Below are 27,521 nucleotides of genomic sequence, written 5' to 3' on the forward strand. Positions count from 1 at the left end.
GATATGGAAAATAAATCGTAGTCTTTGTGTTGTTGTGCCTCAGTTTCCCTGCCAGAAAAGTGATGAAAACTAAATGCACTTCCCAAAGAAAAATGAGCGTGTTTAAGTCAGCTTTGTGAGTTGCTTTAACAGCTGCAAGAGTAAGTAGTTGCTATTATAGCAGCTAATAATTCGTGTTACATTTCGTACTCTTTTGTTTCTCTTCTTTGTGTAGTTGCCAGAGGTAACCAAGCATTTTTAGGTCTTTTTATTACATTGTAATAGCTGGTTTGCTGCTGGATTTCTGCCGTGCTTGCCCTCGTGTAGAACACGTGTGTGTTTGTGTGAAAGGCACAAAAAACCGTGGAGAAAAAGAAATGAGAAGAATGCACACAGAGAAATGTCTGCTGATCACGTCTAAGCTGGCTGATGACATGATACTGCTTAATGCTAAGGTTTACTAGTCGAATATGTGACTGATCTTTGCTGTAGTCAGCTTGTCACCTGAGGTCCCTCGAGTTTGCCAAACATGGATTAATCACTGTTTATCAATTTAGCAATGGGGAAGTCAAGGCTAAAGAGATGCCTTACGTGGCAGCTAATAACAGCTTTGTTAGACCTGCTCGTTGCTCCACTCATCATAAACCATCTGGTTTTTTAAGGCTATTACTCAGCAGAGTCAGAAGCAAACGGTGATTAATGACAATCTAACTAAAAAAGGGGCCTTGTGGTGGACCGGTACCCGTCGGTCAGGATGTCATTGCCCCTCTGGTTTTGTCCGTCCTCCTCTGCCAGCTCTGTCCTTCTAACTGCGCCCCAGGCACAGCTTACGAACCGTATTTCTGGGCGCCCACACAGTGACATTCATCCTGAGCTCGGAGTGATGCCAGCGATGTGATTTCTGCATCCGTTTGTCAGAGGCGCTTTCTTGCCTTGATCCCTTTGGAGATGCGGGTGATGATTCTCTTGGTGCTTGGCTGGGCCCATCTGATGGGCGTTTGGTAGCCAGGACAGTGAAGGGGAAGGCAGATGTGTTCTTGCTATAGACCCTGTTCTCTGGCAGCAGTGTAGCTTATTATTCCTGTCCCCATGGGATGTAAAAGTGCTTCTGGGAAGATTTTTGTCACATACAAACCATGCTTCTGAATGGCTTCTTTAAAGGACAAAGGAAAATTGACAATGCAAAACCCTCTGGACTCTTGGGAATTGCTGATCTCTCTCTGAGCAAGGAAGTTCAAGCCTGGTGTCTCCAGTTGGAAGGGCTCTGCTTTGCGCTGCACGCCGAGCAGATGAGCTCAACCAGCAGATTGTGGATTGTTTTCTCTCCCCTCATGGCAGAAATAGCCCAAGGCCTGGAAAAGCATTAGCAGGAAAAGCACAGCACCAGGAAGCGCGAAGGGCACCCAGCCAGGACATCGCTACACGGCTTTTCGCTGCCCAGCGATCGGGACGTTGCGTTTTTGGGTGATGGGATTCAATTCCCTCCTGTCAGAAGCACTTGGTTTCCCAGCCAGATGCCTCCAGCATCCTCCCCATGCACCCACCACATCTGCTGCCTCTGCCCGCGGGTTTCTGTTGGCGACAGAAATCGCAAGAGCTGTGCGCATGGCAAGCATATAGATTCCATAGGGATCATATCTGCCTGTTCATTGCGCTCCCGTATCCCGGTGGGATGGAGCGGCGGAGGTGCTGGGGTGGCATTACTCATCCCCATGGAGTTAGTCCAGGTTCTCGGCTTGCTTGTGTAACTGCAAGAGTTTTGCCTTTTATCTGCGACGCGCTGGTGGAACAGTGGGAGGATTTAAATTTGGGAATAACATTGGTGGAGAATTGAGCCCAGTGTTTGTAAGTAGTTGCACTGAAACCTGGTGTTTCTCCGGGGAAGCGTGATCCGTGGGCTCTGCAACTGCATCACTGGGCAGCATAAGGACATTTTGAACCCCAAAAGACTTAGGCATGTTGTACCCTTGAAGGATGGGAAATCAGGTGTTAAGGAATCTGGTATAATCTCTTTTCCCAAAGCTTTCTCCCTCTCTGGAGCACATAGTGGTTCTGTCCTGGCTGTGTGAAGCAGGGCCTGACAAGAGGGATCTCACATGGCTTTTAGCTCATCACCACCTGGTTTGCAATGGAAAGGATGGAAAAACCTTCACCTTTGCTTCCTGCAGTGAAGCTGGAACTCCATTACAGTCCTGGAACTGAACAGGCCCCTGAGATCGCTGTCCTTGAAACCACACGCTTGGAACCTTTTTATATCAAGTCTGTACACCACATAGAAAGCTCAAGTTTCATGCTCTCCTAGCCACGGTCGCTTATATTCATACCCGAGTGGATACCAGACCCAAAATGTCTTCGTCCTCCACACAGAGTCCAAATATATCAGCGCCTTTTCTTAGGTTGTGATAAAAATGGGGAGTAAATTATAGATGCTCTCTCCACCTCCTGGCAGGAAATTGGGAGCTTGACCGCCTTGCTACGGCAGCCGCTGGCGTCTGCAGGTTTAGCAAGGGCTGCTGTCGCTTTCCTGAAAAGAAAAGCATCCCCAGAAATCCCAGCTCTCTTTTTTTAGCTGGTTATTATGTCCGGCTATCAGGAGCACGAAGAAACCAAGTGGAAAAATTGAATCTGGCAGTAAGAGTGCAATGCATGAAGGCACACGACTTCCAAACCCGGAGAACGAAAATAGCTGCAAGAAAAAAAAGTTTGCCTAAAAGAAGCTCTTTAATTATTCCTCTTCTTGCAAAAGCTTTGCCCCCGGCACAGCCGGGCTGCCATTCCTATAGGGCAGCCGTATGCGGTGCAGTAAAGCTTGAGCACCGCATTATTAGAGAGAAAGAAGCTTATATTTTGGCTGTGTTTTCAAAGAGCCGGTAGCAGATCGATGGTGGCCAGAGCCCTGGGCACGGTGGGGGGGTTGTACTTTCAGAATGAGTCACTGGGATTTCATTTTCAGTCCGGCTGATGTGGGGGTGAAGGAGTTTCCATTCCTGCCTGGGTTTCCGGAGGGCTGGGAGAATCCGCTGAATCTTAAGTCTTTACATCTTTCCCCAGTACGTGCAGGTTGACGCTTTTGAAGCTTGTGAGGAGCGCTGAGACTATTGCAAAGCTTTGAAATGCTCGTGTTTGTGCTGAAGGTGGCCATAACGTACATACAAGTACCGCGCTGGTGGCAGAAATATAGATTTAGACCCCACCTTTTGGGCTTTCTTCTTAAATTTGAGTTGTGAGTGTCCTCTCCTTTTGCTGAGGTATCAGTGTTGATTCCTGTGTCTCTAGGTCATGTCTCTCCTCCTTCAGCTGGCTCGTGTTCAGTGCTGGATTTTTTAAAGCCTCAGTGTGTGTTTTAGGAACCAACCTTTTAAATTACGAGCCCACAAACTTAAGGAGCTCCTCGCGGTGAAATTTGGGTTGCTTACCCCTGGCTTACCGCATCTCCAGGTGTGTGGTTAAAGAAACAGCTTTCCCCGTCATACAGCTCTGCACGGGAATGCTCTCAGGTTTACAGCGCTGGCTGCTGGGCTCGGGGCTCAAACAGTGTCATTTCATTCCAACGGCCGGGGCTGGGAATGCCGCTTGCACACGGCTGATGTCACGTTAATATTCCGCTTTGCGAGGGAGGCCCGGTGACCTTTGCAGCTGGATTCTGACAGCCTCCGACTGCCACATCTGTCCGGTGACGTGGAAAGAAAACAGATCCGATAATCGCCGAGCAGATTTATCCGTATGCAAGCAAAGCCCCGCGTGTGTGAAAGAGACTTATGGGGTTCAATGACAAAAGGACCAAGATGTCTTTCTGCTTGAGGTTCAAAGGACGTCATTTGCCATGTGGCTGCGCTTTGGGCACAGTTATTAGGCTATAAAATGGGTTTTGGAGGCACTGTGCCTGATGTGAATGGATTGCTGAGGTGTAACAATGGTTATTTCTGTTCCACTTAGCGTTACTACCAATTAACAACATTGCATGCAGAATCAGAACAAGGCCACTAAGTGATTGTTCTGTGTGTTAGTACCACAGCACACCCAAATTTTGACACTTAGAGAAGGCAGGATAGTCTCCATCTCTTTTCCCAGCCCTGTGCAATTCATTCCTGATGAGGTGTGATCCTTCTCTCAAGTGATTAAGTCCTGAGCTTACGTAGGAGTGGGAGTGGGAAGGATGAATCCCTCTGATCACCACCAGCACTCGTACCTTGGTCCCTCTGATCTTTACTCATCTGGGACTTCCCGGCTTCTTCCCCAATCATCACAAGCAGTGCATTAATTACTTCTTTTTGCTGTTGTCATTGCAGGGCGACCATTGATGAAGTGGAAACAGATGTTGTGGAGATAGAAGCAAAGCTCGACAAGGTAAGACGGGGCAGCTTAGCGTGATGGTTTGAAGAGGGACTGATGAGTTTCTGCTTTGGAATATGACCCCGCCAACCTCCTCTGAAAATGAACCCATCAGAAAAATAATGTATGAAACACGGGGCTCGTCAACAGGACCATGTCTCCCTCTACTGACAGGTGCCCATCAGGGCTCCTGTGTGACTGCCAGGGGACAGGAGATCCAGACTTGGGCTCCTCATGCTGCATGATGACCTTGTTCTGGTCCCGGGTCTCAGGGACCGACGCTGCTCTTCCTGCTGTGAAAAGTTATTTTGGTGCTGTCCCCTTCCCCTGTTCTCTATCTTGCTTGTCATGTTGAGCTGCACAGCTTGGCCACCACCGTGTCAGCTCAGGGTCCCCAGGAGACACTTGCAGGTGCCCAAGGGACCATATTGATGCTGGTGGCCGCTGCCTGATGTTCAGCCCAGCTGTGCGCCACAGCTGTAATCTACACTGGAAATACCCTCGCAGGCACCAGCTTGGCCAGTTTGTGTTTATTGCCGTGATTCTTTACGTCCAGTTGGTAGCTCGAGTCTAAGTCAGAAGCTTCATGATGGAAGGTGGCTCTTCCACCTCCACTCCTCCTGATGTCTGAGGCATCAGCGAAGTTGTTTCTAAACGAGAACAAAGAGAAATGAAGGAGAAGAGCTGGAAGAGCCATTGGCTTTTTCTCTGCGAGGTTTCCCAAAGCTCGCAAGGGATGAAACTCCCGCGTCTGATGGAGGAACGGGCTTTGTTGAAGTCACAAGCCCTAGGCAAAGCTGTGGCCTATAAAACCTATTTCCTCGTCAAGCTGCTTGAAATAGTTATCTACACAAGCTAACGGGTCTGGCGAAAGCTGGAGAGGGATTTAGGTTATCTGTTTTCCTCCAAGCTAAGGCTCTAAAGCTGAAAAACGGAGTGAAACTCGCTCTGATTCTGCCAGTGCGCTCTGTGGTTACACGACTCGGTGTGTCGGAGCAATCCTGGAGCCAGGAGAACGGCTTGGAAGTGCAAGAGTTGTTCAGGAATCTCGGCTTCTTATTTTTCAGTGCTCTGTTGCACGAGACTATTGTTTCACTGCAGTCTTCACGCAAAGGAGCTCAAATCCATTTGGGCTCGATTGCTGTTTCACAGAGATTTCTTCCATTCTGTCCCCTGCTCCGTCTCGCTGCCCTTGGGGCTGGATGGACTCAGGCACTTGTAACACAGCCCTGGCCACGGGTGTTTGCACGGACTGCGCTAGAAACCGCCACGTTGCAGAATAGGCTGGGTTTCCTTTCCAGAGGATCTGTCCAAACCCCGAGTGTGTGCCTGGGCTCCAGATGTCACAGGAACTGCATCTGTTTGCTTTTCTTTTTCCTCCGGGCTTGGATGGGATAGTACAAGTCAGCTAGAATCCAATGCTGATCTGTCAAATCGCACGGACAGGGGAGGATCTGGGTGTGAAAGAGCAAAGACTGTACATACTCCATATACACAGATATACCACATGTGGCTATATATACATTTATACATTCAGATATATTTTTACACAACAGCAGACAGAGGCAAGGAAGCTGGTTCTGCAATATGCGTATAGATTAGACCCCAAAGCCTTGTGGCTGCATAAATAGAACAAGCACCATCCCCAAACCCATGGACCGTGTGTCAATGGGGCTTCGGCATCAACCCAAACTGGAGAGCTGCCCATTCCCAGCACGTAGGTGAGGCTGGTTGACCAGGAAAGATTCCTAATGCCATTTTTCATTAGTAAGATTCATATCCCTAGAAAAACTCCTGGATTTTGAGAATGGAAAACTGCGTTTCCAAGTCTTGTTTGTTATCGGCAGCTAAAGTTTTTCACTTGGTCAAAAAGCCTAGAACAGCAATGATTTAAAAAAACAACCGGTTTAAAAACGGTGCTCAGTGGCCAAACATTACTCTTGGGCTTTTGGTTTATGGACTTATCTTAAGTTGTTTAACATAACCTTCTACAAGGAGCTTTGGCTGAAAGGAGATAGGCCAATGGCCAGCAGTGCTGGCAAAGATAATGCTCCCAGTTCCAGGCATGCTAAGGCAGTTTTCTGTGGCTTGGAAGTCTGGGAATGTTCCCTGCAGCTGTGAAATGATCAGAAGTGAATAAAGGTGTCTGGAGATGTGTGCCTGTGCTGCAGCAAATGAATTCCCAAGCGAGGAAGCCGCCCCGTTTTGCTGCAAGTTCCAGGTAACGTCACCAAGGCCGGTGATGGGAATCGGAGCACATGTAGGTGGCTTGAAGTTGTTAATGTTTCTCGGAACAAAGCTCTGTCCAGGTCCATCAGACTGTTCAGAGCCGCAGACACCCCAGAGATAGATGCTGTGCTCCCTCGCATGCACCAGCAAAGTTTCCTTGGGCTGCAGAGCTGTGGGAGTTGATTCATAGTTATGTGCAATCGCGATGGTTTAACCTGCGTGCGAGGGAACATGGATTTTCACGGGCTGCACACAGCAGACATGGCTTAAGCAGCCCTTGTCAGCTGCTTTAAGGAAAATATGATACAAAAACATGCGGCTGCTGAATTCTGGCTCCCCTTTAGTCCAAGGTAAGAGCAATACAAGTCTGCACGAGCACAGAGCTGGGCTCAGAGCCTCGGCAGTCCCGGAGAGCAGCACATTCCCGGCAGAGATAGACATTCCAGCCGGCACACAGGAGTTTTACCTCCCCCATCAATCTGTGTGATCAGGTTCCTTTTATTGCAGCCCTGATACTTCAGGACAGAGGGAAAAAAAATGGAAAAAATAAAAAATGGGCTGCCCTGATTCATCAGCTAGCACTGGGCCCTTGTGGCCAGGAAGGCCAATGGTACCTGGGCTGGGTTAGAAGGGGGTGGTCAGTAGGTCAGAGAGGTTCTCCTGCCCCTCTGCTCTGCCCTGGGGAGACCACACCTGGAATATTGTGTCCAGTTGTGGCCCCTCAGTTCCAGAAGGACAGGGAACTGCTGCAGAGAGTCCAGCGCAGCCACCAAGATGCTGAAGGGAGTGGAGCATCTCCCGTGTGAGGAAAGGCTGAGGGAGCTGGGGCTGTTTAGTTTGGAGAAGAGGAGACTGAGGGGTGACCTTATTAATGTCTATAAGTACATAAAAGGTGAGTGCCATGAGGATTGAGCCAGGCTCTTCTCGGTGGCAAACAATGATAGGACAAGGGGTAATGGGTTCAAACTGGAACACAAGAGGTTCCACTTAAATTTGAGAAGAAACTTCTTCTCAGTGAGGGTGTCAGAGCCTGGCCCAGGCTGCCCAGGGAGGTTGTGGAGTCTCCTTCTCTGCAGACATTCAAACCCGCCTGGACACCTTCCTGTGGAACCTCAGCTGGGTGTTCCTGCTCCATGGGGGGATTGCACTGGATGAGCTTTCCAGCTCCCTTCCAATCCCAAACATACTGTCATACTGTGATCTGTCCTCAGGGGACAGCCAGAAATTATTATTCTTAAGGGACAAGCAAAATGCCACCAGCATCCCCGCTTCTGCCACATGCGGTCGGGGTTGCCGGTGCATCCGCACCGGGAAGGTGGACGGCACCGCGTTGTGAAGGTCGCGGTGCTGGCACAGGTGAAATCCAGGCGCTCACCCCGCTCTCCTCGCGCAGCTGGTGAAGCTATGCAGCGGGATGATCGAAGCGGGCAAAGCCTACATCACCACCAACAAGCACTTCGTCAGCGGGGTCCGGGACTTGTCGCAGCAATGCAAGAAGGATGAGATGATTTCGGTAAGTCACCCCCCGGGATGGAGGAAGGGACACAGCGAGGGCTGGGGAGTGTTAAGTTTGCTGATGCTGTGAATGGACCATATTACCCAATACAGTTTAGGCAGCCATTTAGTGTGAGATTTTATTTTTGGAAACCATCTGATAATGCGATGCTGAAAGTCAGAGCGAGATTCATTATTTGCAGAGAGAACTGGACTTTTAAGAAGCCACAGTGCTGGCAAGGTGGTTGGAATCTAGGTCAGTAAGCATCAGTTATTTAGGAAACACAGGTAACCAGCCTACACAGGCGAATGCTGATGTGGATTTTAGCACTGAACTGGAAAGGGCAGGGAGCCTGTGGCTTCAATGTCAGATATTTTTGAAACGTAGGGTGGCTTTTTGGTGGCTTCATGAGGGTCTGTCGCAGATGTTGAACCCCTGGGAAGGAAGAGCGCTGCCTCTATTCACCACCTGTTCTCTTCACCTTGTTTTGCAGGAGTGCCTGGACAAATTTGGAGACAGTCTGCAGGAAATGATCAACTATCACATGGTAAGATGCCGCTTCCTCTTGTCTTTCTGGGGGCGGATGGCAACGTCTTTCTCAAGGCGCTGACTGATGGTGTTTGGCTTACTTGACACTGCACAAAGGTGGGGTCTGTGAAAGGAATACGCTCTGAAGCCTGGCGTTCAAATTGGTGACATGAGGAGACCAGCAGATCTGTGAATGGATCACACTGGGAGCAAACTCCACGGGTTGTGTGTAGCTCTATGTTTAAGGGTATCACGGGACATATTAATGCTACTGTATCTTGCTAACAGAGCCCTAGGAGTTAGAATCTGGCCTTTCTCCATCCCTAACACCCAACCATGGCACCTGCAAACCTTGTACAAGAGGAAGGTGCTTCATGCCAGACTCGCAATTTTAAATCTGTAACTCAGTGGGAGCTTAAAGCACAAGTGTTTTGAAGTGAAGGAAGCTTCAGGGTGTCAGCACTGGACTGACCCACTTTTATACCACGATGCCCCTGTCAAAATACATTAGGCACGATGCTCGCTTTTGGGATGCGGGTTAACCACGTGCAGCTGCAGAAGAAGCTGCATCGAGTCCATTTAATTATTTCATGAAGCAGGTAGGGAGACTGTTTCCTAGTGAAAAAAATGACAAGGAAAAGAGGTTGTGCACACGCAGCTCTCCTGGGACTGTTAGTGTTTGGGGACAGTAAACACCTGTAAGCAGTGTTGGTGGAGAGAGAGTGAACGAACCAGCGTGAGCAGCAGAGAAAAGGTGTGTTTGAGTCAAGCAGAGAAAATCCAACCCTGGTTTTTCCGATGCTGCTCAAATTCCCTCTGAAAACCAATGCTGGGGAGTACGTGCAGCCCAGCCGCGAGGGAGCAGCCCCGGCCAGAAACCTCTGGAATTGCACAATTCCGTCTGCAAGCGCCGCTGCGCCAGCTGTGCGGCTTCCCCTGCATCCCCGCTCGCTGCCAGAAGTGGCACCTCTGGGACTGCGCTCGCCTCGGCCAGCTCAGAAAGCAGGAGGACCCTTCCCAGAGCTGTCACATCCCCAGCTGATGTGGTCCAGCCCTTCCCAGCCACCCCACCCTGTTCACAGGGCTGAGCTCCCGCTGCCTGTGACTCAGGGCTTGTGAAAAACAGCATTTCCCTACCACCAATTGCAGGGACAAGGGAAAAATGTGCTTAAATGCTCCCTCCCCTCGGCCTTTGGAGAGCATCCTCCTCCCCTGGTGCCCAGCAGCGTGAGTCCCTCGCTGGGAAATGGCTGTGGAATGATGACTGCGGCATTTGAGCCCTCTCGGATGGCTGTTCAATTAATGGAGTTATTTTTAGTGCCTTCCTCTGTCTCCTTTGTGTGCGTGTGTGTGGATGTGTATCTTGGCTTGTCCACGTCCGAGGATCTCAGCTATGAAGCAGTTGTCAGTGCTCACTCTAGGAGTGTAGCCAGGACAGTATGTACAACTGGAACAAGTTAAAAAGAAGGGGAAATAGTCCAAAAAAAAGGGTTGGAAAAGCTTGTTCTGTAGTTTTATTGCTAGAGCCCTGGGCCTGGAGATGTCCTAGATCAGCAGAATCCAAGCTTAAAACCCGCTTGAATGTAGAAGATGAGCAACATCTTGGGAAACTGGCTTCCTAGGATGTTCCCTTCAGAAACGGATGCTCAGTGGTTGGAAAAAGAGCTCCTGACCGATGCTATGATGCTGACCTCTGGAGGCACCGCTGCTGTTCTCTGAGCCTTTGCGGCGCGGGCAGAGCTGCAGGATGCTGGGTCCCATCGCCCCGTCGGATGAGGTTCCACGTGCACCATCCGTGATCGGTGGCAGGGACCGCGTTTCCAGCCGGCTGTGTGAGCAGCGGGTGGCAGGCGGGGATGCTGGCGCCTTGCAGCGTCCTTCCCTCAACGCTCACCCGTGTCCTTTCACATGAGCCTGAGTGGCATGAGCTGGGATTTTGCTCCGGGGCGTCCCCTGCGATCTCTTCTCCTCGCCGAGCCACGCTGGAGTGGATAAAGTCTGAGTGCGGCTTGCCAAGCTCTTCTGTGCTTGTCTGCAGAGATGCTGTGCTGGCAGCTCCCAGACCTGCGCTTGCCTCCCCGCTTCACACCTCCTTACCACCCTCCCTAAAACGAGCTGAAGGGCGTAGCGATCCGCCAGACCATTTTATGTAAGAAAACAACTTCTTTCTATAGAATCTGATCAATGTAATTAAGTGCATGAGCATAACAAGCTATTCCCGCAGATAAAGGAGCATAAAGCTGCCGCCAGTTCTAGAGTGGTACCCGATAATTACGGGCTATTGGCTTTATGCAGTGTTTGGAATTAGGCTCTCATCAGCACTGCTCCAGACAGCGCTGTGTTGAGCTTCATTAAGTCCTGAGCGTTCCCGGCTGCCATAAATCAGCGCGGCTGCGTCACTGGGATCCTCCAGCAGCAGCAGCAGCAGCAGCAGCTTGCAGGGGAGATTTAGCCATGCTGAGCAAGCCGGGGAGCGTTTCCCGCTGACGAGAGGAAAAGCCACCCAGGCTGTGATGAGTCAGGGAGGCAGACGGCAGATGTCGCGGACGGAGGGTAGAGCTGGAGTCCGGGGGCAAGGAGGAGGGAATTGGGGGCATGAAATGCCTAAGCCGCGTGTCAAACGCAGGTTTGGATTTGTCCTGTTTCCTCGGAAGTCCGTGCTGGGAAAGGGAATTGTAGGATCTGGCCTTTTGCTGCTGTCGGGTGAGCCGTGTGAGCTCCTTTCTTGCTGACCCTCCTCAGGCACAGATGTGTGTGAGTCATGGGCTGGACTTCTTGTGTCCTGGTGGAAGCCGAGAGAAAGGGTGGGGTGATATTTGGCCTGGAAAAATCTTAAAACAAATGATTTGTTCCAAGTATGTCTGGGAAAGGAGGAAAAGCCAAGGGATGATTTTACATTTGAAGCTCTAGCACTTAAAGCTCTATTTATTTTGTGTTGAAAATTGAATGGATGGACCCACTTGGGGATCTTGCCTGGCAGAATTAATGAAGAAGCAATAAAAGTAGCGCTGGTAGCACAGGATGCTTCTCAGCAGAGATGCTGCTGGCAGGAAAAGCGTATTAATTACCTGATATCCAGTGATGATGGATTTTTCTGTACCCTGGAATCCATTCTTCCTTGGAGTGCCCCAGAGCACTTGTCTGCAGTTGTGCGTACGACACAACACTGTCTTTTCCTTTCCCTGATCCTCAGCAAATGCATCATCCTGGTGGAAACCAGTGATGGAAGCTTCCCAGCCGCAGGTGCCGGGGGGGACCAGGTGGTTTTCCTGCTGCTTGCCCATCCCTGCGCGGTCCCGTGAGCGGAGGGAAGCGTTGGCCGTGCCCGAACATCACTTGGGGAAGCTGCTCCATGGGAAAAGCTTTAGCCCAATGCCTCTTGGAGAGAGCGAGCGGATGCCAAGAGCAGTAAATAATTTACATTGGTAAAAACACAAAGCTTGGGTGGTCTTGGGGTTTGCTTTCTTTCCCCCTTTGCTTTGCATCTGTTGGTGTTTAGAGGCCGTTTGTGCTCAGCTGGTCCTGGCGTGTTTCTTGCTTTGTCCTTGGCTGCAGCGACGCACATGATAAACGCGTTAGGGGCTCTGCAGCCAACGCTGCTGCTCCTGCACAGGGCGCCTTGCGTTCTGCACCTGTGGGGTGTCAGAAGCGTGACTTTGCTCATCTCCTCGTGGGAGGTGTTGGGCAGGGAGGACATCTGTGTCTGCAGGCGTCTCCTGGCACGGGGAGGAGGCGTCAGGAGCAAACCAGAGTGGTTTTTCTGGTAGGTTTACTATGGGGCATGAGAAGGTTGAGGCTCGGTGACCACCTCGGAGTGGGTGTCGCTTGTCAGATCTCTGCAGCACCTGGCGAGATCTTGGTGTCACGGGTGGCACACGGCTCAGGCTGGGAACGCGCGTCGCGCTTCAGTTCTGTTCCTGTATGTCGCTATCCTCCATTTTTAATTGGCAATGAATTAAATGGGTCTTACCCAAGTGAAGTCTGTTTTGCTGGTGGTGGTAGCTGGTGAGTGACCTCCCTGGGCGTATCTCAACACAGGAGCTTTTTAATCTCATTTTCTCCGCGGTGAGAGCAGCTCGGTGGGCACCTGGCAGCCAGACCAGGCTAAGCCACCACCTCCTCACAAAAAGCTGCTGCTTTGGGCAACGCTGGCCCTTTTGCGTTGTAAATGCTCTAAGGTGACTGTTCCTGCCTCTTGGAAAAAGTCGGGAGATAGGGTGTAGACTGATGAGCTTGGGACCATTTTTTTTGGTGAGTAAAACGTAAAAGACGTGTAGGAACTAAGGCTCTTTCCACCATATGTTTGGACCTCTCGCCGTGTTCATGAGCTTGTGTCTGGCTGTGATGGACCCTCAGCAGTTGTTCCCATCTCCTGAGGTGACAGTGCCCTCCTCTGGCAAAATGAGAAATTCCAGACCAAGTGGGGTCTATAAAGGCGACTCCTGCAAACCCTCCTCTCCTGAAGGTCTGTGGGTGGGACAGGTCTCTCTGTGACATTCGGAGCCCTGGCACAGGCTATGGAACCTGCAGCGCCCAAATTCTGCATTCATAGGGAGCGCTGCAGCTGCAGGAAAGAACTTATTATCCATTATGACAGCCATCAAGTAATGGACACCACCAAGCCCTGGAGCTGCTGAGTCCCTCACACTGAAGGTCCTGGAGAGCACTCATGGATCTTCTGACACCTCAGTGTTTCCACGTTGCAAAAATATTTGATTTTGTTGTCTTTTCTTTCAGATCCTGTTTGACCAGGCCCAGAGGTCCGTCCGGCAGCAGCTGCACAATTTTGTGAAAGAGTGAGTACTTGTCTTCTCACTTTGGTCTTCAGCTTCTTGAGCTTCCATCGCACCTGCCCTCTGTGCACTGGAAACAGAACCGCAACCTCCACACAACTGCTCGTGTCTCTAGATGTAAATGAAACTTCAGAAGTTCATATTGTGGATGATGTATTTCCAAAAGCAAATGTTAATAAATGAGTGATCACAGTGTCCCTGCTCTGCTGGTATCACCACTATTCTGGCTGCTTTGTAATGACAGTTCCCATCATCTCATCCTCTTTGTGTTCCAGTGACGTCCGGAAGTTCAAGGAAACCAAGAAGCAGTTTGACAAGGTGCGAGAGGACATGGAGATCTCGCTGGTGAAGAACGCCCAGGCGCCGCGGCACAAGCCACACGAAGTGGAGGAGGCAACGGGCACCTTGACCATCACCAGAAAGTGTTTCCGGCACCTGGCGCTGGACTACGTGTTACAGGTTGGTGTCTGTGCCCCCAGCTCTGACTGTGTCTCCCACTATAGAGCAAAACATCACCCACAAAGTGCTGAATAATCTGCTCTGGGGAATGAAGAAGTTGAGGGATGAGAGGGGGCAAGTAGGGTCTTACAGCTACATTTAGAAGGCTGCTGGAGTGCTGATCCATTGGACATGTTCTCTCCAGCCTGTACAGACACAGACCCTGCTTGGTGGATCTATTGCACCTTTCAAATCTTGCAGAACGTGTTTCCCTTTCTGTTGCACTTGGGTCTCACCAGCCTTTTCAGAAACACACTTTCTGGAACTGCCCGTGAATAGTTTGTGCTTTGCTGCTAGGGCTACTGCAGCAAGTTGATGCTTAATCGCTGTGCCAGACCACTTAATGCTGCTGATGCTGAGAGTCTTGTCTTGATCCCTTCACAGATCAACGTCCTGCAGGCCAAGAAGAAGTTTGAGATCCTGGATGCGGTAAGGGCTCTCTGTTTTCTGGTTTTTGGTGATTGAATGAAATGCAGCCCTCTCCATTGCAGGCTGCATGGGCAGACAAACCCACTTCTCGGTCTGCCCTGGCGATTCTGTCTGGGTATGCGAACGAGAGGGGAGAATAAAGGACCAGTGAGATAATCCACAGGCTGGAGCTGGAGGGGACTTTGAGGGGTGAAGGATGCTGCTTTGTGCTCATAATGGGTTACGTGGCAGCGTGGAAGGATTTGTTAGAGGAGAAGAGGGACATGCATCTGATGGATCAGTTGCTCTATGAAGGGAAAGGGTTAGACCTCGAAGAGACTTCTTTGTAGGTACTAAGGGATAAGGACTTTTTGCTTTGTCACAGAGCTTGTTGTGACCTTGCTGTCGTTTCCCTCCGCAGATGCTGTCCTTCATGCACGCCCAGTACACCTTTTTCCAGCAGGGCTACAGCCTTCTCCACGAACTGGATCCCTACATGAAGAAACTAGCCACAGAGGTGAGGGGACACGGGGTTTGGTTGCCTCAACCTGCCTCAGAAACCTCCTTCCTGACTTTGGTACCCGGTGTTCTCCTCCCTGCCTTTAGCTGGACCAGCTGGTGATCGATTCAGCGGTGGAGAAGAGGGAGATGGAGCACAAACACGCCATGATCCAGCAAAGGGTGAGTCCTGGCGCTGCAGCTTGGTGCAGAGCATCGCTTCTCTCCATCAGTGCTGCTGTCTGGATCACAATGGCAGCTGCCATCTGATCGTAGAATTCTGGAATAGTTTGGGTTGAAAGGAACATCAACTAATTTCATTTTATTTTCCTTTTCCTTCTGTTCACGGATTGCTGACCTGCCCCTGCAGACCCTCCTGCAGGTGAGTACCCACACGTATTTCTTCTGACATCTTCCTTTCTCCAAATCAGCATTTTGCTGATATTTACTAAGCCCTGCCTTTGAAAGCAAAACAAAGAAACCTTCCCATCGCATTAGTGCTGTAACCTGAACACTGGCGATGCCATTTTAAAGCCCAGTTTCAAGTGAGTTTGGTTTCATCCTCACCAAAGTTGTGCTAAAATAAGATTTTGATTCCCTCTGCTTGGAGGACTTTCAACACGCGCTTTGGGCACAGTACGAGGGGGTTTCATATAGAAATAGCTGTTAATGAGTAGGAATCACTAAGGAGTCTGTATCTGGATCAATACTGCTCACCAGGAGGAATCTTTAAGTGGCCGTTGTTTCCTCTCTCAAAAATGCCATAACCCATGAAATGGAGACGTAACCAGATTGGAAAGCTAATGACAGACACTCCCTGTGCATGTGCTGCCTTGGGTTAAGTGTTCGGAGGGAGGGGGAATCCATTTGTGAGCTCTCGGTTCCCCCGGGACCCTGCTGGAGTGATGACTTCATTCCAGGGAACATGGCAAATCTCCCTTTAGTGCATCTCAGTTAAATCTCTTTACGTGGCTTTGCTCAGTGGACTCTCAGGGAGTGAAGAGGAGGGCAGGTTCCAAGAGGGAGAAAGAGCAATTACTCTTCATCAGGACACATATGCATAGAGCTGTGGCTCTCTGTGTGCATACGCTTGTAAGAGAGCTGAACATCCCTGCTGCAATTTATGATTTAAAGCTTCCTGCTTGGAAATGTTATTTGACTGTTATTCAGCTGCTCTGAGTCAGTGCTGCTCCTCCCTTTGCCACGGAGCAAGGGAGCACAGGACATATGTAATAACGTCTTCATGCTGAGCGCAGAATACCCTCCGATCTCTTGAAAATAACTCTCACTGGTACAAAAAGAGTTTCAATAAAGTCAGCAAGAGGAAAGGAAGAGTCTCAAATGTTTATTGCCCCTCATAAAAATGGAGTTATCCTCCTGTTGTGCGAAGAGAGAAGAGAGCATCAGCGCCAAGGCTGCGGCGGCTTTTCTTCGGGCTGTGTCGAGTGCACATGCAATGGGTTCGGATGTTTCTATGTGCTCAGTCACTTCAGGTGGATGCACAGAGACTTAGTGTAAGCTGGAGAAAAATTTTGGGGAATATAACACCGGAACACACAGGCCTAGAGGTTTGTTTTCCAATGCCAAATGAATAGGGAAATAGTAATGTTTAAACCTTGAAGATCTTGACCTTCCTGAATCCTTCTGCCGCACCAAAACTGACAAGTCTCTGGAAGTGGAACAGCAGGGCTATATAAAATCAATTATTTGCAGCCTCGTATCTATTCCCCAGTGTGGAATAGTGGGAGAGGGAATTGTGCTTGGTTTGCCCGGCAAGGGAGGACAGAGTGCCAAGGCAGAGCTCTCTGCCTCATTTACTCCAGCTGGTAGATAACAAACCAGGGGCCATATGGCGCTTCAACACCTCGATTTCTGTGGCTGGAATTACCCACCAAAGCCCGGCTTTGCTCCGGGAAACCGGGGGACGCAAACCCTGCTGAAGGCAGATAAGCCCGGCTCTGTTAAGGTCAGGGAGGCATTCGGTGAGCATCCTCCTGTCAACTTTGTTGCCTGGTTTCTCCCGCTCCCTTCTGTGCCTCCCTGACAGCTGTATGGTAATTAGCCCTTGCTCTAAGCTGATTGCTTCTGAATAGGAGCAGGAGGAGGGAGGGGGGGAGCAGGTGGTCCCCAGGGGCCAGTGGATCTTCCTTCCCTAGTGCCCCTTGCTTTGACAGGAGCCAAGGGCAGAGCTTGCAGCTTCCCAAAAAGGAGTAGGAGGGGTAAAGGAGAAAGGGCTTGAAGAAGAAATCCCTCCTTCCCCGCCAGCCCACGGTGCTCGGCAGAGATGCTGCTCTAGAGAGGGAGGACACACAGCTGCTCTCTAGGCAGGAGCAGCAAAACCTTCCCTTGCAGCACCAGCATGAAGATTTTCGGCAGGCTCGAGTACCTCCTGGTAAGGAAACTCCCGCAGGGTTGGGTTGACGTGGGGAGAAAGTTCAGAGGGTGCTTTTCCTCGGGGGCAACAAGGGTTGTACCTTTAGGACCTTGCTTGCTGATGTGACCCGAAAGCAAGCTCGGCTTTATTAGTGCAGGAGAGCAGCTGCGTTTGGTGCTGTTTCTGGGTTGGAAAAGCTCTGGGGCAGGGCACGGATCTCTGCGCATCATCTGCTGACAAGCTGCAGAGCAAGGGCATCGTTTGGCATTAGGAAACGCAAGAAACAAAAGGTCTGTAGGTGGGATTTGGCCGGAACTGAATGAAAGCTGTCTGCTCAGAGCGGAGTGTGGCTGGGGGAGTCCTCCTCCAAACTCCATCTGCCTCGGAGGGTCTGGGGCTGTACACAGTGTATACACAGCGGTAAAAAGAGCCAGGAAAAGGAAAGCTTGACATACATTCAGGCACCAGAAGCGAACAGAATGTGCGTGCACCGGTGTTTGTGCGGAAGGGGGTGTGTGTGTATCTTTAGGGAATGCAAATATTCCTCTGAATTACGTTCTTTAGATTCAAATATCCAAACTAGTCACATATGATTTTTAACTCACGTCCAGGGATTCTTTTCAATACATGGATGTATACATAACGTTGCTAGAGTGTACATAATATTATTGTCCAATACTGAACATCACTGGTTGCTTAAGAGGGCACTTTTGGACGAAAGCCTTTGTCCTCTAGGAGGGAAGGCGTGTATCGCGTGTGCTGTTGCTTATCCTGAATGGTATTGATTGAAAATAAGCTAACATGGAGGTTTGGCAGTGAGATACATTTCTCTGAATATCTAAAACCAGCTGGACTGAAATGATTCACTGGTCATGGTTGCCTCGTTGTGATAGTTTTCCATCAGTAAGAATGAAAACATTGTGCAGAAAAGGATAAGTATCATTATTTCCACGTTGAATTTACACGTTGAGGGAGTAACGCCATGGCTTCTCAGGGAGGGCCACTGCCATCGTAGTTTAAATAATTGTAAGGAAGTCTGGGTGTTTTAGAGGAAGGTTCTGTCTGTCCCAGCCGGGTGCTGTGCCCTTGGGGACAGGAGTGACCCGATAAACAAGATCTCCATGGGGATGCTCTTGGGCAGGGCTCCTTGCCTGGGCTCCCACCCCTAGGGGCTCCAGGCTGATCCGGGGGCACCTTCATGTTTCATATTAAGTCTGTTCACTGAAGCTGGAGGTTTATTTAAGTTTATCAGCCATTTTCTCTGCCTGAAATGCTCATTTCGCAGGAAGAATTGGAGGAGTTCAGCCTCTGCAGTGCAAGCAGGGTCTGTCCACGCCGTGTGGAGATGGGCAGGGGAGTTTTGACGGTGTGGACCATGCGACGACCTTCAAACAGGGCTGGTTTTTGGGGGTCTTAATTTTTTTTGCTCGTTTTTCATGAGTCTTTGCTGGGTTTTACTTCCCCTTTGCTGGTTTGAAACCGTCCCTTTTCACATCCAGATGGACGTGCCTCTTGGAATGCGTCACTTCATTGTTGCTTCAGCGGGATTCGCGTGCGCCCATGGAAACCACGGCGGTGGCATTTCTAAAGGAAAATGGGTTCCCAGGCGGCCCCGTATGTGAACTCGGAGGGGAGGGGACAGCGGGGCTGGTGTCATTGAGCTGGTTTCTGTTTTTGGAAGACGTCCGATGTGTGTCACCCATGCATGACCCGACGCGTCCCTGCTGTCACAAACCGTGGCTGCACGTGCACTTGGAGCCAGAGCCGTTCGCATCCCCATCCAAGAAACCTTTTCCATGTCAAACAGTTTTTCACATCACGGCGACAACGAGGTGCTAAGTGAGGACCTAATAAATCAGCGCAAACCTATTTAGAGCAGATTTTTCTACTCTGTGTGCATTGCAATGCCGGGAAGGATTCGGTAAAAGGTAGTTTATTAAAATAATGCGTTATAATCTCATGTATACAGCTCTGGTTGAGCTGTTCTGCCCTCAGCTGCCTGGCTGTAGTTCTGTTCATACAGGAATTACGCCAGCAGAAATATGAGCAGAATTTGGCCTGGGGTTGTTTCATTAACCAAAGAGAGAACAAGGAAGAGAAACACCTTCAAATGAATACGAACACAAGCCATTCTTTCCAGCAATGTGTTTCTACGTTTGGACATCCACGTGGTTCGTTCTCTGTAGTCTTAGTCTTGGTGGTTATGTGTTTAATTTTCCCTTGGTGCAGGTCAGAGTTCTTTCAGAACAAACTCCACATGTCCGCAGCTGTTCTGCTGGAGCCGGTCGGCTTGTGGAAAGTTGTAGTAAAATAGTCTCAATGAGGTTAAATTCACACCTGGCTCGACTCCACTGATTTTTAGTGGATTTACTCGAGTGACGCATGTGGCCCATCTGTTCCTCCCGCACTCATCACCGCTATATCCTCCTTACTCTCACACTGCGCGATTATATAAGGACAGCCGAAGAAATTGGGATATTATATTTAGACTCCCCCTCTTGTTTTTGCCTCTTCCACAAAGTGAGGCACAGCTAAGCGCTCATTTTAAAGATGCGCTCGGAAGGGTTTTGAACAAAGTCCGGATTTCCGGATGTTTGCATTATTTATGATGAAACAGTGCAGATTCTCATCAAACGTACCGAATTGTCACTTTAGGAGCGGCTCTACCAAAATCACGCGTTCAGATGTCTACGAGATAGAGGAAGATTCCCTGTAGCCTTTGTTTGCAGTGTGCACATGGAAGACATCTGCAGAAGAGGACCCCATGGGATTCACTCTCTTATGGCAGGAAAATGCTGGACTGAGCAGACCTCTCTTAATTGGGTTGCCTTAGAGCAGTTCCTAGTGTCTAATTGGGCATCATGCTGTCTTTCCAAGGAATGACTCAGTCCTGTCCCATTAGATCTCCTCCTTCTCTATCAGTATTATTCTTATGATGACACCTCCCAGGCAAGCTTGCATCTCTGAACATGAAAATAACTCATCCTAATGAGAGTGAAGTGCATGTTGCCTGGCAACGCAGCATCACCAGGGTCTTGGTGTGCTGAGCTAGGACAGGCACTTAACTTAATGGGGCTGTTTTCACCGCTGTGTCTTTGAACCAAGTGGTACAGGGAGAAATATTTGTGCTCAGGAGAGAGGAAGGCGTGGGTAGAATGCATCATTAGAGTGGAATCGGCGTGCAAAAGAAGACAATGCGCCTTAGTTCCCCAGCTTAGAGGGGAGGATCGTTGGGTTTCCTGACCCAGTTTCTCTTGGGAAGGGCGCAGAGCATCGCCTGGGGAGGAGGATCCCATGTCAGAACCCATGGGATCTGTCTGATGCATCAGTGCCAAACCTGACAAATCCACCCTGACTGGCAGCATAGAGACCTGAGTGAGCGCAGATTGGAGATGGCACATGATGATAGCTAATGAAAATGGAATTGATAAGTCTTCCCCTCTGGAAGTTATCGTGCCTGTTTTCCTTGTGTGGAAGGTTTGTTCTGTTTCTGGCCATTTGCAGAGCAGAGAGGTGACAGCAGCATCGCTATAGTGACTCAGTTGGCCAGTGAAAAGCACCTCTGTGGCTTTATTTCCCATTGCAGGCTGCCCTAAATATTGGGAATTGTTAGCCCTCACCATGATAAGCTCCCTGCCTTTCTCCTTATCAGCTACCAGAGGGGGGAAATACAGCCTGGACAATACTTTCCTGCAAACAATAGGGACAGATAAGCGTACTGGAATGAGGACAATTCGCATCTGCTGCTCACAGTGAGGACAGACAGCTCTGCCTGAACCTTAGGATTTTGACGCAGAGGGTTTTTAATTGGTGGTGGTTCCATCAGGCTCATCTGTACCTCGGTCCTGCAGAGCGCAGTCGTGCTGGAATCTCAGTCTCTTTCTGTTTTCAGGACTTTTCTTACGATGACTCGAAGGTGGAGTTTAACGTCGATGCCCCGAATGGAGTGGTGATGGAAGGCTACCTTTTCAAGAGAGCCAGCAACGCTTTCAAAACATGGAATCGGTGAGTAAAAACTCATCTTGCATTTGATCTTTGCTCTCAGACTCCAAACTCAGCTCATAGTCCCTGCGCAGGGACACATGTCACTTGTGGTGAGATCTTAGCAACTGTTGTCATCACTGGAAGGGTTCCGAGCTAAGTAGTTAAAAGCTAAATAGTTAAAGTAGTTGAAATGAGGTTGGTTTGATAGTTTCTGTGCATAGAGGCATTAATTTTAGGAGCTTTTCTCTTGCAGGTTGAGGGAGGTGATCCTTAATCTCTGCTCAGCACTGGTGAGGCCACATCTAACTGGTGCTGAGCTTGCAAAGCCACCTGCTTTGCAGGTCTTTATTGTGTTGGAGAGGTACATTACTCAGTAAAAGAGGTAGATGCTGCGTATTTTACGTATGTGATAGTTGTTTTTAAACAGGAATATAATAATGCTTCTTCCGGTGAAGCAGGGCATGCCATGAGTGTCAAACCTGTCTATTTTGGGATGGGGAGATGTGTGAGAGTGGAAATATCAGCTGTGCAGCTGGGAGCTGAGAAATGGCTTTCTGTGCAGTGACCCTGCTCTTAATAACTGATGAATATTTCATCTGGTGGGTCGCTGGGAACACCAGGCACTCGTCAGGAGCCTGCACAGCTGCCAGAGACCTCAGGAAAGTGGAAGCAAAGGTTTCATGTATCTGGCCTCGCTCGATATTTGTGTTTTTAGTTTCCCTTGGGATCGTCAATGGGTTTCATGGTTGTGCAAAAGGATTCAGACCCTTCCAGGGAGTTTCTAATGCGTGAGATTGATGCTTTTTTGATCTACATTTCCTCCTCTCACATAACAGGGGAATGATAGAATATTAAGAGATGTTTTACTTGCCTATGGGATCCATTCAAAGTAGACACCACAGCAAGGCTGTAATGTGCTGTTGTCAGGCTCTGGAATAAACACTAACAAACTGCCGTTCACTTGTTCTGATGTCTGTCTGTCTGTCTGTCTGTCTGCCCTCAGGAGGTGGTTCTCCATACAGAACAGTCAGCTGGTCTACCAGAAAAAGCTAAAGGTCAGTGGGGCTACTGGGGCAGATTGGCCAACTTGGCTGGTGTCCTGCTCCGCTGGGGACTTCTGCACCACGGGTGGAAGGAATGGAGAGGAGAAATGGGTCATAGACTCCCAGAATGGTTTGGGTTGGAAGGAACCTTCAAAGGGGGAGCGTCCACTAAGCATTTTGGTTGGGGAAGGAGTTTTCTGATTCAAGGAGCCCACACAGCCACCTGTTCTGCCTGTTTCAGGATGTCCTCACGGTGGTGGTTGAAGACCTGCGGCTCTGCACTGTCAAGCCATGCGAAGACATAGAGAGGAGGTTCTGCTTTGAGGTCGTCTCGCCTACCAAGTAAGTTTGGTGGCTTCCCCGGGCCATCCTCTTGGTAGCTGGGCCATGCGTGGAGCTGCAGGAGATGAGATTGGAGCAGATGCTGCCCTGGGCTGTTAAATGTTGGCTGGGGGGTACCATTGCTTGTGCTCCAGAGTCCCTGGGAGGTTTGTCAGACATCAGCATAAGCCAGATCTAGGCCACACATCCTGAATATACACATAGCCAGGGAATCTGTCACTTCTCAGCCCTTCAAACCCAGCTGGTGGATCTGCCTGGAGTTTTTGAAGAAGGAACATGTCTGACAGTGCAAACTTGTAGGATTAGTTTTTTTCCCTTTTTCCTGTCAAATCAAGGTGCTGCCCCCATTGGAGCGTCCATGCTGAGGATGAGGTGGAACAATTTTGACTAAAACGTGTGCCCCGTCCTTTTGCTCTTTCCCACTCGTTTCTGTGCCCGCAGGAGCTGCATGCTGCAGGCGGACTCGGAGAAGCTGCGTCAGGCCTGGATTCAGGCTGTTCAAGCCAGCATCGCTTCTGCGTACCGGGAGAGCCCGGACAGCTACTACATCGAGGTGAGCGGGGACAGTCAGGAAATGTCCGTAATTGTGTCTCTGAGCTTTGTTCACCAAGCAAAGCCATGCTTGCAGAGCTGGGCTATGGGAAAGGCAGGGCTTTAAATCAGCGTGGTCCTGGTGTCTTCACTGGCTTGCCCTTTCTCTGGATTGATGGAAATATGTTCTCTTGCTCTCTGGCTGGGACAAGGGCAAGCAGGTGCTTTGCCGGACAGTGGTCTGGGTGCTGCCTGTGCTCACGGAGCAGAGTCTTGCGGCAATAAGAGAGGTTAGTGAGGCAATAATAGAGGTTAATGAGGCTTTACCTGCTCCCTTCTTGGACTAGCCTTAGCTTATTCTTCTTCAGATAACATTTCCCGTCGACACCTCTGCTATACAAGGTCTAGTTCGTTCCCCAGCGCTTTGCAGAATCCCAGAACCCTTTTTTCCCTGCAGAGGCTGGACCGAACTGCTTCCCCATCAACGAGCAGCATTGATTCTGCCACCGACTCCCGGGAGCGCAGTGTGAAAGGAGAGAGCATCTTGCAGAGGGTGCAGAGCATCCCCGGCAACGACCAGTGCTGCGACTGTGGGCAACCAGACCCCCGCTGGGCCAGCATCAACCTGGGCATTCTGCTGTGCATCGAGTGCTCCGGCATCCACAGGTACCAGGGAAGGGTTGCAAACTCCGTGAAAAAACGGTGCAGTGTGAATTACAGCTGACTGCAGTGTTTGTAGAGACAGATTCCAGAGTAACTGCTTGCTGTGGTACCTCTGTGTGCATTTCTGCTGTGGCTACATTTGTGTAGATAAATACATGATAACTGGGTTGATCTTGTTCATCTTGTGGTGGGTTAGAAGTTCTGTTTTGAGGGATGTAACCATTTCAGTTTTCTTCCTTTTGGATCGATAGGAGTCTGGGTGTTCACTGCTCCAAGGTCCGATCTCTCACGCTGGATTCCTGGGAGCCAGAGCTACTGAAAGTGAGTGGTGGCTTTTAATGGTGAGAGACAGACAAATGGTGGATGTGGAGGAGTCCAGCTTGGTGGGGGGGCTAGAGGGAAGGTGCCTCCTCACCTGAGGGTTTAATTCATTCCCTCTTGTATCGCAGCTGATGTGCGAGCTGGGGAACAGCACCATGAATCAGATTTACGAGGCTCAGTGTGAAGAGCTGGGGCTGAAGAAACCAACAGCCGGGAGCTCCAGGTGAGTGTGGTCCTCACTGTTCCCTGGGGCTCAACATCTCATTCCGTTTTCAGCTACACCCCGCGCTTTAAAATGAGAGATAATTTTAGGTTTGAGAAGCTATCCCTTCTTAATATAAGCCTCAGTGATTCTTAGGACTCGAAGCTGGGTTGATAAAATGACGCAGAGCAGCTCAATCTCCTTGTGGCTATTTGCTTTAGGTGAGTTATATGTCACCCTGAACCCAGCTTTATGCTTTTCTTCCCTTAGGCAGGACAAGGAAGCCTGGATCAAGGTGAAGTACGTAGAGAAGAAATTCCTGAAGAAGCTGCCGAACGGGGAGACTCTGACCGAGAGCGAGCGGAAACCTCGGCGCTGGTGCGTCAAGAAGTGCCAGAGACACAACAGCACCACGAAAGCGCCCACGGCTCGTAGAAAGTACCGTCACGAGGCCGGCAACGCGTCCCCGGCCATGCTGTCATCAGGTGGGAACCCCTCGTCCCCGTGCTGACCTTGCCCACCACCCTTTGTAGGTAACACAGCTGCCCAAATAACCTACATGTGCCTGTCTTTCCCTGGGACCTGCAAGCCAGAGGTATAAGCAAAAGTGCTGATGAACAAATCATGTTGATGCCGGTCTTTAGAGCGTTTCTTGACGTTTTCCATCTATTTAAGGAGGTTCTTGTAGCTAAATGAGATCGTTACCCTTGGGTGATCCAGCTTGCTTTGTGCATTTTCTTTCCCATTCCATCTTCCTGCTGTAGAAAGTTTCATATCCTTTTATTTTTACCTGTTATCTGTAAGACAGACCATGCTTATGAAGGGTCAGAATCCTCATGGATAACTTGATCTGCAGTTTATCACCACCTATGGTCAATTATACTTTGCTGGTGTTATGTGGGCATGAGTTTGGCGCTGGACACATCGGGGGTTTGTTGGATATGCAAGCTCAGCCTGGGTAAATACAGCTGTCGAACTGCGTATCGTCTCGTTTACATGTTGTTAACTCTGTGTTTCCAAATCCCTGTGTGTCAAGCAGCTGCTACGCTCGAGAGGAAGTTCCGCCGGGATTCCCTGTTCTGCCCCGATGAGCTGGACTCTCTCTTCTCCTACTTCGACACCGGCGCCGGCTCCGGCCCACGCAGTAAGTACCGAGAGAGAAACGAAGCGCCTGTGCTGCTGGCACATCCACCGCCAGCTCCCCCAGGGCACGGGCAGAGCATCGGACCCCAGGCGAGGCATCGGCGACACTGCAGAGAGGGTGAACACTTTGGAAGCGTGACGAGGAGTTAGTTGCACAAACCCCAACAAATCGCTTTTATTACACTTATTATAATACCCTATCCAGTCAGTGCCTAGCGTTTGCATTCTGATGGATGGGATTTTTTTTTTCCCCCAACATCTTTTATTCCCAGATTTTGCATTCCATTGGCTTTTTTTCTGGTTTTAGTTGTGGCTTTTAATTATTTATTTTTTTTTTTTGAGCAAGTCTTATTGCGGACAGCTTTTTCTTTTTTATTACTTTTTGTGTTTGTGCCGATGAACCCCCCCTCACGTTCCGTCCACCTTCCTCTAGGTGCCAGCCACATCTCTATGCAGCATCCGCTAGCAGGCGGCCCCTGGAGTGGCAGTGGCATTGGTCCCGGTGGGAGCGGTACGCCGTTCCTCCTGGACGGAGGTAAGGTGACGCTCTGGCCGCTGCCAGCAAGGGACACCCACGTTTTATTTGTCCTGACCCACGCATCAGGGGCAGTTTTGTATTTTCCTTCAGCCAAATGACCAGAACCCACACATTGCTGCTCCCCTGTGGGGAAGGACAGGCTGGCGGGTTTTTGCAAGGCAAAAAGCTTCCTAGGATTTGCAGCCGTCAAATTTGCTGCATCTAGGATGAGATAAAGGATCCAATCCTGTACAGGTGGGGTCTCATGGCAAATAGGGAGTAAGAAGTGTTTAATTGAAATGCTGCACAGACTGGTCGTGTGCTCCGTTACCATCCTTAGCTGAGGAGTGGTCGCTTTTTAGAACTAACCAGCTCAGTTGCTCGTTATTGTGTGAACCTATGAGAAATATTGAAGGTTTCTGAAGATTTCACCAGCCAGGCTTAAAGGTGAAGGTGTCTTGTTCTGCTGTGGTTTTTGAGGCTCAGATCTTGGGTTCTTGCAGCCTTTCCTGCTGTTGCTCTTTGCAAACACTACTCAGCTCGTATTCTGGAAACGTTTTGTCAGCTACAGCCTGGCCTGTTTTTCTTTCTAATCACAGTGGTTTGAGGGTAGGTCTTGGGGTAGATCATGGGGGTTTAAGCTCTTGAGTTGTGGGAGGACAGACACCCTCAGCCCTTACAGCTACTGGGAAATTAAAAGCAGCAAGAAGCCGAGTCCAGCCAGAGCATCCCTGAGGACAGAGCTGATGTACCATGCCTGTTCCCGCAGGGACAACTCCTGCACGTGCTTCTTCCTTCCTTTCTGTCATTTTTCTGGACGGTTTTCAGGTGCAAGTTGGGAAAGGCACATAATTTCTCTGCCACTGACTCATTGCATGTCCTTGGGCAAGTTACTTCATCCCGTCATCACCCCTTTCCTTGCGTGTAGTCGGCTGCTTTGTGACACTCAGCAGCTGAGCAGGGGAGGTGGGAAGCACCGTGGGGAAAGGGAGGGGATGTCTGGGAAGGCGAACAAGCTCATGGTCAATACTTTAAGAGTTCAGCTTGAATACACACTGGTATTATTTGGCCCAATCACGGTCCATAATCTGTCACAAGAGCGATGCATCGTGCCCCAGCAACAACTGAAAAGCTCTGGGGAGAGCATGGATAGAGTGGAAGCTGAGATAAAAGCAGAGTGGGTGTCTTTATTTGGTTATGACACTGCTGCAAAGCTGTCGCTGCTGCTCTGCTCCCGTCCACGTCTCAGATGGCAGCAAGGGCTGTGCTTGCTGCTCCAAAGTGCCGTGGCGATGCTGGAGCACCCCTGTGCGAAGGGCAGCGTGGGGACACAGACAACATAAAGCTTTTCCAGTTTTCCCATGGGCAGTTTTATTGAGTGGAGCTGAACGGGGTATCAGTCCCCTCTCCCTCGCCACCAGCGCCCGGTGCTGTGTGTGTGACATTCCGTGCAGCCCTTTACCCCATGGTCTCGGCTGTGCCTAATGCAGGGGTGCCCGGGTATTAAAATGGGCTTGGTTTGTCTTCTGTTGGCCCTGCAGGTCTGAGCAGTGACAGCGGGCTCGGGGGGAGCACGGACGGCAGCACCGATATCCTGGTGTTTGGCTCCGTGGTGGACAGCGTGACGGAGGAAGGTGGGTG

The 27,521-nt window shown here is 50.0% G+C and overlaps 1 protein-coding gene across 9 annotated transcripts in view; it reads left to right on the forward strand.

The window, feature by feature from the left end:
• The window catches only part of ACAP3 (ArfGAP with coiled-coil, ankyrin repeat and PH domains 3), a 62,797-nt gene that overhangs the window by 24,768 nt on the left and 10,508 nt on the right, over positions 1-27,521 (forward strand). For 3 of the 9 annotated variants that reach the window (XM_071798342.1, XM_071798340.1, XM_071798344.1), the window contains exons 2-20: positions 4,269-4,326; positions 7,934-8,053; positions 8,529-8,582; positions 13,301-13,359; positions 13,632-13,815; positions 14,239-14,283; positions 14,684-14,779; positions 14,869-14,943; positions 15,131-15,142; positions 21,027-21,139; positions 22,122-22,173; positions 22,403-22,503; positions 22,945-23,056; positions 23,492-23,700; positions 23,949-24,018; positions 24,147-24,241; positions 24,491-24,705; positions 25,260-25,364; positions 27,422-27,514. In XM_071798342.1, coding sequence (XP_071654443.1) covers positions 4,269-4,326; positions 7,934-8,053; positions 8,529-8,582; positions 13,301-13,359; positions 13,632-13,815; positions 14,239-14,283; positions 14,684-14,779; positions 14,869-14,943; positions 15,131-15,142; positions 21,027-21,139; positions 22,122-22,173; positions 22,403-22,503; positions 22,945-23,056; positions 23,492-23,700; positions 23,949-24,018; positions 24,147-24,241; positions 24,491-24,705; positions 25,260-25,364; positions 27,422-27,514 — 1,868 coding nt within the window. Of the gene's footprint in view, positions 1-4,268; positions 4,327-7,933; positions 8,054-8,528; positions 8,583-13,300; positions 13,360-13,631; positions 13,816-14,238; positions 14,284-14,683; positions 14,780-14,868; positions 14,944-15,130; positions 15,143-21,026; positions 21,140-22,121; positions 22,174-22,402; positions 22,504-22,944; positions 23,057-23,491; positions 23,701-23,948; positions 24,019-24,146; positions 24,242-24,490; positions 24,706-25,259; positions 25,365-25,796; positions 25,899-27,412; positions 27,515-27,521 lie in introns of all 9 variants that reach the window. The other 6 variants (XM_071798336.1, XM_071798341.1, XM_071798345.1 and 3 more) reach the window with 3 other exon arrangements.

Source organism: Patagioenas fasciata, chromosome 23 (assembly GCF_037038585.1).
Source record: "Patagioenas fasciata isolate bPatFas1 chromosome 23, bPatFas1.hap1, whole genome shotgun sequence".
In the NCBI taxonomy this organism is placed as follows: Eukaryota; Metazoa; Chordata; class Aves; order Columbiformes; family Columbidae; genus Patagioenas; species Patagioenas fasciata.